At 43.1% G+C, this 14,113-nt stretch overlaps 3 protein-coding genes across 3 annotated transcripts; 2 read left to right on the top strand and 1 right to left on the bottom strand.

The window, feature by feature from the left end:
* Window positions 1-940: 940 nt before the first annotated feature.
* Window positions 941-2,971, top strand: BDB00DRAFT_880604 (uncharacterized protein; the record flags this gene model as incomplete). Its single annotated transcript, XM_053128014.1, has 7 exons — window positions 941-995; window positions 1,072-1,154; window positions 1,217-1,270; window positions 1,355-1,610; window positions 1,701-2,132; window positions 2,205-2,680; window positions 2,750-2,971. The coding sequence occupies 7 exons, from the start codon at window positions 941-943 to the stop codon at window positions 2,969-2,971; spliced, it is 1,578 nt and encodes a 525-aa protein (XP_052972101.1).
* A 625-nt stretch (window positions 2,972-3,596) lies between these two features.
* On the bottom strand, window positions 3,597-5,094 carry BDB00DRAFT_880605 (uncharacterized protein; the record flags this gene model as incomplete). Its single annotated transcript, XM_053128015.1, has 4 exons — window positions 3,597-3,809; window positions 3,894-4,369; window positions 4,448-4,636; window positions 5,043-5,094. 4 exons carry the CDS (start codon window positions 5,092-5,094, stop codon window positions 3,597-3,599), a joined length of 930 nt encoding a protein of 309 aa, XP_052972102.1.
* A 1,513-nt stretch (window positions 5,095-6,607) lies between these two features.
* Window positions 6,608-13,218, top strand: BDB00DRAFT_880606 (uncharacterized protein; the record flags this gene model as incomplete). Its single annotated transcript, XM_053128016.1, has 15 exons — window positions 6,608-6,964; window positions 7,032-7,173; window positions 7,230-7,325; window positions 7,413-7,529; window positions 7,665-8,286; window positions 8,382-8,855; window positions 8,940-9,731; window positions 9,819-10,210; window positions 10,302-10,469; window positions 10,543-12,014; window positions 12,101-12,217; window positions 12,302-12,376; window positions 12,451-12,794; window positions 12,939-13,094; window positions 13,179-13,218. 15 exons carry the CDS (start codon window positions 6,608-6,610, stop codon window positions 13,216-13,218), a joined length of 5,364 nt encoding a protein of 1,787 aa, XP_052972103.1.
* Window positions 13,219-14,113: the final 895 nt, after the last annotated feature.

Here is a 14,113-nt window from a genome sequence, read left to right on the forward strand (position 1 = left end):
GTTGTTTTATTGAAATATAGCTAATCACAAAAAGTACACATAGGCGCCTTACCTAACATGAAAACCCCCATTTCCAGGGATCTGCTGAGAGGGCTAAAAAAGACACAGCTAGGCGCAGAGCGCCTTTTCAAATTGCTCAAGGCTTCTCAGCGAATGGAGCTGCTATTCGACCCAACAACGTATAGCACCTGGAAACTGGGAACAGTGAGTAATATACTTCTTTATCTTTGTTTACTTTAGATAAAAGCTATCGCACATCATGTATTAAACTCAAAATATATTTTAGATGACGAAAGCAGACTACCACTCCCTGACAATCCTGAATCCTCTCCCTTTTACCGACGACATCTTCTTCTCTCATCCGCAACTACAAAAACTATACTATAGCCTCCGAGTTTTCACTCTTTAATTCGAAAAAATAAACTATTCTTATATCTTGTTAAAATCTTGGCAGCTTGGACTATGCAATACTTTTATCTATCAGATTCTCTTTTTATCAGTCAATGACTTTATCTATTAACTACACTGACTGAATGGTACAGTCTGACGGATGATACTTTACAATGAGCAAACAACTATGTGCTATTTTGTAGTAATGAATTCTAGCTAAAGTGGGGTCGAGTACATAAAGACACCGTAAATAAAGATGCATCTTCTCGAGTATGGCACCACATCAATGAAACTGTACAAGAACTTATCTCATTGAGCAAGATGATAGCCATGCTTTTTTTACAAGTCAAAATGGCACATCGTTGTACAACACTTTACAAAAAGGGTAATTTTTGGTCATTGAAGAATTTGGTCACTGTCATCGAACGCCCTATATGGCAGTCTACACAGCATCACCGACTAGGGTCTTTCCCTATAAAAAAAAGCAGCTTCAGTTATGATTTTTTCATTATCAAGGTCTTTTTAATCTAAAATCTCTGTATTCATTGTCATGTCCCAAGAACACGACGTTTATGGTGTATTACAGCGGGCATTGGCCATCCGTGGTAAGCTTTCGCATAGTGACAAGAAGAACAAAGACGAATGAACAATGAAGTGCAGATAAACTAATTATTATTGCAGATGACGCTGATGTTATTAGAGAAGTCGAAGAGGTTTTTGACAATATTGGATACGTGGCCACTGTCATTAAACGCAATGACCTGGTATTATAAAAGCTATTCAACAGCAGCTCTTTGAATACATTCTTACTTTGTTTTTTTCACAGCCAGCTCAAGCCAGAAGACAAGATAATGACTGGTCAACACAGCATCATATAACGGTAATATTTATCTCTCAATGTACTTTTTATTCATCTATCTCTTAGAAAAGACTAAAGAATAGAGAGCACCATTCTTGTGTATAGTCTCCTTTCGAAAGATTGCAACAGGATAGTTTTAATCACGATGCCACCTTGCTTGGGAGACAGGCAGTCAGAGACTCGGAAAAAGAACGTCGAGCAGGCAAAGCACGAGCGTCTAAATTGAAACTGACATTGAGAAAAAGAAAGCTGACAGACAATGGGACTCAGTCAATTGAAAAGAGGCCAGCTACAACGAACAACAGGCGAAGCAATGAACATGCAAGTGGTGAAGCAAGCAACAGTAAACAGGAGCAAAGCAGTACGTCTCGCACAATCAAATTATTTACATTTATTAAAACCAGTGATATCTTTGTGTCTGTTGACCTACAGTGCTAATTTGCCATCAAAGTTGACAAACGCAGTGATCCAAAGCGCCCAGAGCCTAATTTTTCGGATATCGATTTGAACAGTGACTCTGACGACAATACACAACCGGCAGCAACAAACAATAATCTCGCGAATGGTGACAGTGAGGACGACGAATGGGATGGTTCCTATGCTCCGCCTTTGGCCTCTTCTTCATCTGCCAATGATCCACCAGATAGCTTTGAAGCAATGACCAATGTCACAAGCCTGCCTGCAAGTGCCAACGATGGGGTTGAATTTCAGAGCGACAATGAAGGATCCCAGCAACCCTCACGTATACGGGATAATGGTCCTCATATGCCAAGGGCGACGGAACCAGAGCAAGGCCCCAGTGCCAATGTTGATACCCAATTAGCCTTGCCGTCAGGTGTTGCACTCCGGAATACATGGAAAAGTGGGGGAAAGTTCTTGACGGGTAATCATGCACAAAAGCCAACTTTTAGAAAGCAAAGAAAAATGTCTTTTTAACTTATCAGTGATCATATAGAGGTCAATGCTATCTGCAAGCGAGACTTTGACGGTGACACCAAGATCCTGGATGACGTGCTTAGTTTTGCAGCAGCATTGAGGAGCAACACAGGAAATGTCGAGATTGAGCCGCTTCAAAAACTGGTCAATGTCAACCGTGTTGACAAGTTGACAAGCTCAGGCAGCGTTCTCAGCAAGGCAAGGGACAGTGCATTCCGCATACGCCGGTTGAGCATTAACAACAGCATGGTCGACTTTATGCAGATGGTTGAGCGAATCAACATTGCCTACTACCGGTATGACTACTATCACAACAAAAAGGGCAAGCGCAAGGACTTTGACGAAGGCGTGTTCCGGCACCTGACAGCAACAAGCGCACAACAGCTTGTAGCAAAAATATGTCAAGGAAGTCGCCGGTATATCCGAATGGTGCGCGAGTTTGGAGTCGGTATAGTTCTGCTGCCCACTACCTTTAACCCAGCAAAGTTGGAGGCTGTAAGTACATAGTATGCTTGTATCCTCTTGTGTGTGTGTCTAAAACGCGCTTACCATTTCACGTTTTAGATGCCGGAACAGGTGTTTCAGCAAGTATTAGAGACAGTGGATAAGGAACTTTTCAAGGCACGCCTACACAAGTTTACCAAGAATATCATAGTACCAAAACAAGCAACTGACATAGTAGATTTTGCCACACGCCACTACTACGCATTCGAATCGAAGAAGGATAAGGAAGGGCAAGGAAGCAAGGAAGGACAAAGAAGGACGAGTAAAAAACCTGGAAATTGATAAATAAAAAGTGTAAGGGGGACTGTTAAAAAAAAGGGAATTTTCGATTTTGGTGCAAGACAATAAGAACACAGCGGTAATGGCGACAACAACCCATTCTTACAAACGCTTTGGCAAGTCACTTTCAGCATTTCTGTGTAAAGTTCTCAAATGTCAATTTTGGTATGCGTCAGTAGACAGTATTTGTTATTAGGGAGGGGTAATCAGTGAAAACAACTTGCGACAATTTCTTCAGAACAGTAGTCGTACGCTACTGTGCTGTATACTACGCCAGTGCAAGGAAAATACGGGAAACGGTGGTGGCAACAGTAAGCTCAAGGGAAGATCAAAAGATAATGTGAAAAGCAAGTCTTATTTTCGACCATGGTGAAAAACGAGACTTTTATATAGTAATTGGCTGATCGCTACAGGTCGTATTGAGTTTCACGAGGATATTATTGTTTGTCAGTTGCATTACTATGGGTTGAATACGAGGTTTACAAGGACAAAACGGGTTGCATGGAAAGGCAAAAATACGATTGTCAGAATTGGATCAGGACCAGCATATTTGGGAAAGGTTCAATGGAGCTATACCGTACAATCCGGCATAGAACCAGTTCAAAGATTCCAACACATGAAAAGTTGTTTATTCGCTTGACATTATAAACTCTTCAATATTCTGTGGTAGTCGTAGTGTATCCAAATCGAGCTCGTCGCCTATTTGTTGTGCAAAGCAGAATATCTCCTTGATTATGAGCGGGATGACGGGATGGAAAGGATCAAGCAAAGACTCGAGTTTGTACTTGAGCGACTTTTTGTCAATCGAGTTGATAATGTGCACGAATCTTTTTTCTGGTATCTGCATGAAACAAAAATTGAGCAAATGCGAATTAGTTTTTTAGGTGAAATGAAAAGCGTCAGAAGCTAAGAGCGTTTATATTACCTTGCTCAAGTTTTGTGGATTGAATATTGTTGGCAAGCAAACTATGGCAATACCAAACTCTCGTACAAGGTGCACATAATACCGGGTGCCTATGAGCATATAGTGCGTCTTATGCCAGGAGCGTTTCTTTGCTGGATTATTGAGCATACAAGGGTCCGTGTGATAATACGCCTTTTTTACAATGTGTCTTTGCTGGAACAGATGCCGTGTATAAACAATGTTTAATGTGCGGGTAATGCGCAAGATGCATGCCATCGTAGCCATACAATCGAATACCCAAACGCTGTTCTTTGTTGATTTACTGCTGGTTGGAAAGGATATTTTTTTGCCTTCATTCTGCATAATCGTAATGTATCCGCTACTGCTGGTCGTTGACAAAAACACCTTGTCTTGCTGTAAGACAAGCAGCACTGTTTTGATCCGAGCAGTGATCAGGTCGACCATGGGAGTACTGGCATCAACGATGGACTGAAGGTCTGCAATAGACTAGACAGTTAATAAAAGAGTACCTGTTTCTTCTATCTTGTACCAGTCTTTCCACAACAACAAATTACCAGCAAGTAGTCCTGATCCATCATATCCATAATTACTCGGGGGACTATTACAATCGACCGCCATCCATTCGTGAAAGTCTTTGGGAATGTCTTTACCATCGCGTAAAAGATCTAGAATAGATACCATATACGTGGTTGCTTCAAGTGGCTTCTTGACCTTGAGTGACTCTGGCACGGTGTCTTGTTTGCCTATACCACAATACATTGCCGTTATTGATAACGAGCAATAAACGAGGCAGCTGCGATAACAAGTTTTATCATTACAGTGAAATACCTTTATTTTGCTTCCTTTTCTTAAACACTTTTCTTTGTGGTAGCAGAGGTGGATCGTTGTTCAATGTACTTGTTGATGAGAAAGAGCTTTCCTAAAAAAAAACCTCTGTTGTTACCATCCATCTACTTTACCAAATATTTGAATAACCACATTGCCATTTACTATACCTGCGTATCGTGCGTTTTACGTGTGAACGTAGCCTCATAATCATACTCACTACATATCTTCTTTAATGTAGATGTGACTTCAAGGAATCCTGTAATAAAATGCATTATGTAATAGACCGTTTTTCTGTTAACAAACATGATAAAGCTCACTTACCGTGTGATGATAGTGCTTTTCGTAGCAGTTCTTCTAGTTCCATAGCAGACATAAATGCGACTGTAAACGAATCCTTGTAAGCGAAAATACAGAGTTGTGTGACAAGTAACTAGCTGCTGGTATCATATCTTCATTAAATAATGCCGCTGTATGTTCATGCTTGCGGTGATAGAAAGGCAGCGAACCCAGAGGAGCAAATTGGCACATCGCTCTATCACCTTTGGCCATATCTAGACCCGACCCCCACACCCCCCAGCCCCCCCAGTAAAACCTTAATTGCTGACTTTACATAATCATGAGAAACCTGATGGTATCGGCTTTGCCTATCAGTACTAGTTTTCACAATCTGCCGTGATCAAACTCTATTGTAAAACCTATGAGAGCCAATCTTCTATCTATACCACTACTCACTTTGCCAAACCTCAGACACCTCCTCGAACAAAAGCCGTGAGACTCGAGGAGAATTGCTTGCTCTACTAGCATTAGCTTTGCTAATTTAAAATTTTAAACTGACATGATAAATTTTCATTGCAAAACCTATGGGCCCCGATGCCATTAATTTTCTATCGATACAACACTCACTTTGCCAAACCTCAGACACCTCCTCAAACAAAAGCCGTGAGACTCGAGGTGAATTGCTTGCTCTACTAGCATTAGCTTGCTAATCTGGAATTTTGAGCTGCTATGATGAAATTATATTGCAAAACCCATGGGACCCGATAACAATTTTCTATCCATACCAACATTTCCTTTGCAAAGTTCAAACACCTCCTCGATGCAAAACTTGTGCACTCGAGGAATCTGCCCCTCCTAAAACACTAGCTGCATCTGACTTCTTCAAGTTCTGTCAATGCAAAATTTGTAATATGCCCCATGAAAGATAAGGCTCTTACTGGGTTTTTTTTTTACAAACACCTGCTCGATGCAAAACTTGTGGACCCGAGGGCATCTGCCCCTCCTAAAACACTAGCTGTATCTGATTTCTTCAAGTTCTGTCAATGCAAAATTTGTAATATGCCCCATGAAAGATAAGGCTCTTACTGGGTTTTTTTTTTACAAACACCTGCTCGATGCAAAACTTGTGGACCCGAGGGCATCTGCCCCTCCTAAAACACTAGCTGTATCTGATTTCTTCAAGTTCTGTCAATGCAAAATATGTAATATGCCGCATGAAAGATAATGCTCTTATTGGGGTTTTTTTTTTTTACAAACACCTCCTCGATGCAAAACTTGTGGACCCGAGGGGATCTGCCCCTCCTAAAACACTAGCTGTATCTGATTTCTTCAAGTTCTGTCAATGCAAAATTTGTAAAATGTCGCATGAAAGATAAGACTCTTATTTTTGCTTGGATTACTATACAAGCATGTCCTTCATATCACCCGCCTTTGGTGCACTCTCTGTAGCTATATCGCTCTATACCATGTACTAATCAGATATGCTTACTCTCATACAACTGTTGCATCACAATTTTAAAAATTCAGGACTATATAAAAAGTCACTGTTCAACTGTTTTCATCGTTTTCTCTTATTCCAACATTTACCTTCTTATATTTTCTTTGTCACCATGGATGAAACCCCTTATAACTTTTTTCACTATCCTATTGATCAAGATCTCAACGACTTTACCGCACTACTTAACGATGGTGACTTTGACGTTCCTGCAGCTTCCTTGGCTTCCGGACAGGTACCAACGTTTCAAGCGCAAAACACATTTGTCACCGATGGCTCTTTTATTGGGTATCCAACAGCTCCTGATATGCCTGCACTACCGTCGAATATGATCAGCGGTCCTGCTGTAACTACCACAGATTTCGGTATGGTGCTACCTGAGCAATCGCGCGCACTTTTTACCAATGGATTCGGTGCTCAGTCTGCTCAAGATGGCTTTCGTCCTGATGCGGTGTTTGTCAACAGCCCGCTGGTTCCTTTCTGCTACAGATCCTCATTCCTATCCTACTGATAATACTGGGTCCCGTGCTCGTCCTGAGTCAGTCGCGGGTTCCAATACTGTATTGCGCATGGCAGGCGGCCATCTGGTTCCTGCTGAAGCCAGCAACGTTCATCGTGCTTTCTATGATGGGTCGCATTCACCAGAAAGGAGTCTGTCTACTGGTCCTGCCGTAAATACCGGTAATTCCTCGCGTAATCCTGTCATGATTGATGAGCCTGCATCCGCTATTGCGCAGACTCCCGCAGAAAACGGGCTGGACCACAAAAATTGGATCGGAAATACTATCGCAACGTTCTTCAAGCACAGGCCGAGGTCTTTTACGCGGATAAAGGTAAGTACATTTGTTGTAAACGTGTTTCCATGTAATGGCACATGTTCTTCGTGATGATGCTTATTGATTATTTTCTCACAAAAATAGGTAAACGCGAGACTATCATCCGCAACAAGGAAACCGGCCATTTCCATTGTTTATACTGTGTATATACCACCAGAAATGGAGGATCTATAGTAAACCATGTCAATGGCGCAATTCATTGTAAGTGTTTTTTTTTCATAGTGATTATTTACCTTTGCCTTTTCCTTTGTTTTTTTTTTTTCAAATGCTTACAAACTCGAGAAAAACCTCAATTTCATGTGACCAGTACATTGACCATCTCTTTAATTTTTATAGCGGCAACCGCTCTGCAACAGCAACAGCAACAGCAACAGCAACAGCCGTTGTCACGTCCCGACACTCGTGGTATGCCGCTTATTCCCGAGGAGCCCGCTAATAGCGACGAGCCTGTCAATCCCGTTATTGAACTTGCTCTCCAATCCATCAAGAACGAGGACAAGCCATACAATGCCCGTCAACATACTAGCAATCCAGTCAGCCAACGCAGTATTAGTTGGTTTTTCTCGCATACAAAGTGGGACAGCTTTGTGGACACCTTGACGTCTCCCATGTCTTCTGAAAACAGCCAAGCCTTGCAGGATATCATGGTGGATGCCAATTGGAACGAAGATGAAGATGAGGAGGGCGAGGCCGAGCCCGATCAAGGACTGCAGGGCGACGATGCTTACGACACTGACGATGAGCAAGAGCGAACAAGGTCGCGTACAAGGAACCCAACTGGCTTGGATATAAATGCCAACCGTGCTAGCATCCTTGAAATGGTGCGTATTCGTAAGCAGAGTAACGAGGAGAACGCGGTCAATGTCATTGTTCGTGCTACGAAGCATGTTTTTGTGGAAGCCATGTACACCATTAATCGGACCGATTACACAGCTCGTCGCCTTTTGATGAATGAACAGTGAGTTCTTGTTTTTATATTTATTTCTCTTTGTGATATATACTTTATTGATTATTTACAACAATATCGCTTTTGCTGTGAAACTTTATATCTAGAGGGCTGGTGGCACCGCCGTCAATTGGCTTCAAGCAACTCACTGTAGATGAGTCTGTCAACCGATACGCCCGCGTGGGATGCAGCCTGATTGTATCGCTTTATCGCCTCAGGTCACATCCTGAAAAGTACTGCCCGGAGTTGCTCTCGTGTATTCCTGCCTCTGTCTCCGGTTCTCTTCAACGCTTGATCGACGCGGTGGACAACGCTGCCGAGCCAGAGAACAATGACATTGTTACATTGGTGCGTGACATCATGTGGGCGCTTATCACAGAGCAGAAAAATGCTGTCGACGGGCCTACTGGTTTCACGCTGTACCGACACCTTATTTTTTATACGCTCGACTACACTGGCAAGTTCAAAAACGTCCGCCTTGTGACACCAACGGTTGCTATGCTCATGTACTGGTGCCGGCTCCTTGTCCTGTACCAGATCAGGCTGGAACATAAGCAGGACCCAACTGTCCCTATTGATGTGTACGCATTTAAAAATCATATACTGTTTCTTGATGATATGCAACTGTTTGAGTAACTGAACGAAAATAATATGTTATTGTGTAGTATTACCAAGAAATACGAGATATATACGCAGGATGGAAAGCCAACGAGTTTCAATGCATTGCGCGAGGTGATGCGGGTTGCTTCAACAGCTGTTGGTGACGAGCCTCGACTTCATCGTATCCTGTGGGTCCCAGACACCAACTATCGCGAGCTCGTTGTGGCCAACACAAGCAACAAGATATCTATCAATCATTTCCGGATTTGTGTCGAGCTTTGCATGAACGAAATCGAGGCTGTCTTAAACTCGGCAGATTTCTCCTTCGGCATGCACAATGTCAAGGATCTGGTACTGGGACTTTGCCAAGGAGACACCAACAACATATGTGACAACATGGGTCTTGCAGACGTCGGCTACTCGTACATCATGGACGGTCGTAACCAATTTGGTAGTGTCCGATATGCTCTCGTCAATGCACTTTTGAGGAATGGAAATTGGAGGAGCCAATATGTAGAGGCCATCGATCGAGCTGGAACAATCTTATGGAACAAGGCAGCAATCTTTGCTTGGTTGGAAAAATGTGTCTACATTCAAAAGCTGTTGATTGTCGCAATGCATTTGAGCTATGGTCAGCCTTGTCGAGGCGAAGAGTTGGCTCAGCTATGCATAACCAACACACAATATGGCGACCGGTCCCTCTTTTGGGGTGTCGCTTATAATACCATCATGGTCATCACTCGGTACAACAAGAGCCGAGAGCTGACATGCTCTGACAAGTATATTGCCAGGTATCTACCGCACAAACTTGCAGTTTTGCTCACAGGGTATTTGGCATATTTTCGCCCACTTGAATGGTAAGTAGTATTTATTATATCTTGTATCGTGATTGGTTTGTTGTGGTCTTGATGAAGCAAAAGCTAATCCCACCTTTAAATTTTCAGTATTTTTACTGGTCATCTTTATGGTCCAGAAGCGCGTCTTACTTGCATGGAGCGGCTATTTGTCGAGAATGGTACTGCCATGACTGGAAAGAAGGTTCGTCGGATTTTCGCATGGATATATGCCAAAAAGATGGATCCACCGTTATCTTTTTCCGACCATCGCCATGTGTCAATCGCGTTCGCACGTCAGCTGATTGGCGCAAAGAAGACTCTACAGCACGTTGACGAGGAGGATCTTGAAGACTGGCCAGAGGAGCTCGATCTACAAGCCGGTCACTCAACAGCGACAGCCGGTTTGGAGTATGCTAGAAGCAACATCGACAGTCGCTTTTTGGATCCAATCACAGCGCAAAAGTACTTTGACATGAGCAGAAGATGGCACACTCTTTTGGGTAAGAATCTTTTAAAGAAAAAATGATGTGTAAAAAGTTGTGAGGACTAGACTGATAAACTATAACTTTTTTTGGCTATATAACAACATAGGGATCGAGAAAAAACAAATTAGCAATACATCTGGCGACCCGTTGTTGGAGCGTCGCAAAAGAGAAATCAAAAACGTCAACAAGCTTATCGAGGAAAATGCAGCATATATCGAAGCACGGAATCATGCTTTGATGAGGAATATGATTTTAGAGGACATGCACCGTCGAGGTAAATGTTGTTGTTTTTTGCGATGCGTCACTTTTGGCGATAGAGTCAGACTTTAACCAGTTGTAACATTTAGCACGGAATGCAATGGTGAACGGAGGACCAGCAATTCCAATCATCAAAGAAGGAGCGAATCGCTCACTTGCCGCTTGTCAAGGCAGTGCTCCTGATGTGACCAATATGTCAAGTGAAGCAAAGGCTCTACGAGGATTACGGCTACTGCTGCAGGAACCCTCTGCGACTTTCCAGTCCAAGATTCAGCAAGAAGCAACAATCGCAGCAATCGAACGAAAGAAAAATATACTTGTAGTGCTGCCAACCGGCGGTGGCAAATCCGCAGTATTTATGGCGCCTAGTTTGATCGAGAAGGATAAAACAACAATCGTGGTGGTCCCACTCGTAACGCTACTGGGAGACATGGCGCGCCGTTTGGTGGATTCAGGGATCGATTACTGTACGTATGATGGCACTCTCGACCATGGCATGATGCTTTCGGTGAAAATCATCCTCGTTACACCAGAAAAGGCAAAGGAGCAAAAATTCGTCAGCATGCTACACACAATGAGTGCACAAGGCCGTATCAGCAGAATTGTAATCGATGAGGCCCATTTGGTGATTACGTGGAGCTCGTTTCGGCCTACCATGGGTGAACTAGCACAGCTTCGAACGGTACCGGTGCCTATGGTGTTTTTGTCTGCTACACTGCCTCCGCCATGGGAAAGCGATCTGTCTGTCCTCTTTAAAACAGAATTTCAAGTGTTCCGCTCCTTGACTGTACGACCAAACCTGCGCTATGTGGTTCACACTATCAAGAACAAGGGCAGCAACTTTAAGGATGTCAAGGCTTACATTGTCAGCCGGTTAAAGCAAGCTATAACAGACGAACTCACAGGGGGCGGTCGTGCCATTGTATACTCTGCTGAAGTGAACAACGTCAAAGAGCTGGCGCAAGATTTAAATCAAGCACTGAACGAGGAGCTACTACAGGAGGGATGTGGTGATGCAAGCTCCACGATATATACGACCTACAAGCATCAGAACAAGAGGGCAAGGCTTGCTTGGAACTCCAATCTGGTGCTCCCTCTCTATGGCACTTTGGATAGCGCGACAAAGCACGAGGCTTTGGAAAATTGGCGTAGTGGTACTTGCCGGGTGCTCTGTGGTACAAGTGCGTGTGGCCTGGGCGTCGATTATGGTGAAGTTCGTCTGGTGATCCATGCCCAATTCTCTCAAAGCCCACTCGACTACATTCAGGAAACAGGACGAGCTGGCAGGGACGGCAAGCCAGCAGAGTGTCTACTGGTCAACACGTTTGGCGATCGAGGACAAGTCCTTGGAAAGATAAAGAAGCTCATAGAATCCACGGACGATAAGAATCATCGGGACTATCTTACCAAGCGCATGTACTTTTGTGACCTGGTCACTCGTCCTGGCTGCATACGGAAACAGATACACACTTTGGTCGACATTGAGGCGAAAACGTGTACCGAATACGGTGGCCATGTGAAGCTCTGCTACTACTGTGAAAAAGGAATGCCACAAGCGCAAGTATGTATTTATCATCATTGCAATATCCATTTATTGTCACTTTTGCATAGTAATAGTTTATCCTAATGTTATATATTTATTGTTAGAGCCGAGAGTTTCAGCTACGCAGACAAAGTACGGACTATAGCATCAATAGGCAAATGTCAAGTTTGCTACCTCCAAGCTATGGCATGGCTTCAAGCGCACAACCAAAAACTCCATCGGTAATTTCAATGGATGCAAGCACCAACTCTCTAGCACATGGCACGTAAGGAGCCTTTATGGCGTCGATCCCAAACCTCACACAGATAATGGCACAAGAAAACACGTTGCAATCTCTACACCTGAGGGCCAACAACAGCTTGGGCGCAACAAAAGCAATGGTAATAATCCTACACGTCAACACCGATCAATACTATGCATACGAATCATTAACCATTAAAACATGCGTTCACAGTTTTCCCCTGTTCCTAGCATGAGTCCTTCAGTCCATCCAAGTCCAAGCTCCATAGTATCCGCCCGACACAACATCGAACAATCCCTTGGCCAGTCGGCTTCTCGTCAGCAGATGGAGATCGACTCGCTGGTGGCAACCGCTGAGGTGCGAGCAGCTAAAGACGACAAGGCGCATTTCAAGGACTTGTTAGAAACGTTCAAACATTGCTGCATGAATGAATTGGTCAAGGACCATGTGGCAATCGACAAAAATAGCAAGGATCACTGTTCTACACCGGACAAGAAAGGGCTGTGCCACAAGTGCCTCAGCACCACACATTACACGACCAACTGTCCTGCAAAAAAGTTGAGAAACCTGCCGAAAGAAACTTGCTTTTTTTGCTGGCTTCCACAAGGCGATCCGTTACTGCATCCAGACCGTGGAACAATGTGCCCTGAGGGAATGAGGGATCAAATACAGCCTTTCTGTTGGGCGATGTACAGGTATAGGGGCAGAGACCTTCACGCTGAATATGGAACCTTGTTCAAAGACGACGTAGATTTTGCAACGTGGCTACAGGCGGCCCCGAGCAGCAGTCGAAAATCATTTAAAGTGCGGAACAACGGAACGGATGTCTATTTGACGTTCCTTGGAGAATATAGAAAGTATGTGCAAAGTTGAAGGAGCAATAAATATATTCTTGGCCCATCTACTTGAAAAACAGCTATAGAATATGTTGCTGGATAAAGTCACAAACGCGACAGCCAATGTTCATGCACAGTGCTCTAATCGCTTTTATTTGAACAACAAAATGAACGGAATTATTACTTGCCAATGTCGGTAAACATGCTAAAGCCTGTACAGAAATAGTTTTGTGTAGTGGGGAAAGAGCTTATTTTGCACGCAATTTTAAACACAGTAAAGTCACTCGTAATACCTTTTTTTCCCAGCCCTCTTCTTTTACCAACAGTGACCACGTTGCTCAGCATTGGAAACATCATTGCTCAGATGCAGTTGCGCATATTGTAGGAAGCGACCGATAATCTCATATTTAAGATCATCTTTTCTCCACAAAGGATGCAGCAACCTGATGCAGGCCTTTTACAACACTCATTGTGTAGTACACAGATGCGCCCTTATTCCAACAGCTTTTTTTATAGGGAAGGAAATTATTGCTGGGATAATATAGCCAATGCCATACAGATAGGCGATACAGAAGAAACAATGTGTCACATCTTTTATATTGCGGTAAACACATTAGTATGCCAACCCCCCACAGTACAGCTGTGCAAAGATAGCTTAACAAATCTTTGTGCTTTTTTTCCAAATTGTATTAAAAAAACAAGAGGACAAGAATTGGAGGGCATGCAATACAGCTTTCTGTCAGTGTGGATGTGAATAGAGTTCATATGATTTACAATGAAGGTTTGCGTCATATTGTTTGCTACTTGAAATAAGCCTTTAACTTCTGCCAGTTACTACACTTTAGAAGCTTGGTGCCTGAACGCAGTTAACCAACAGCATTGTCTATGTGAGCAATGATCTTCGAAGTACACTATACTGCTGCAAAAAGGATCTTGTAACCGTTGGTGCTTCACCAGTAACGGATTCAGTATATCTATAATGGATGTTTTATAATGATATTATCAGCTTATATTTAGTCAGATTCATTTCTAGATATTAC

This window comes from Zychaea mexicana, assembly GCF_025766255.1.
Source record: "Zychaea mexicana strain RSA 1403 chromosome Unknown BDB00scaffold_289, whole genome shotgun sequence".
NCBI lineage: Eukaryota > Fungi > Mucoromycota > Mucoromycetes > Mucorales > Lichtheimiaceae > Zychaea > Zychaea mexicana.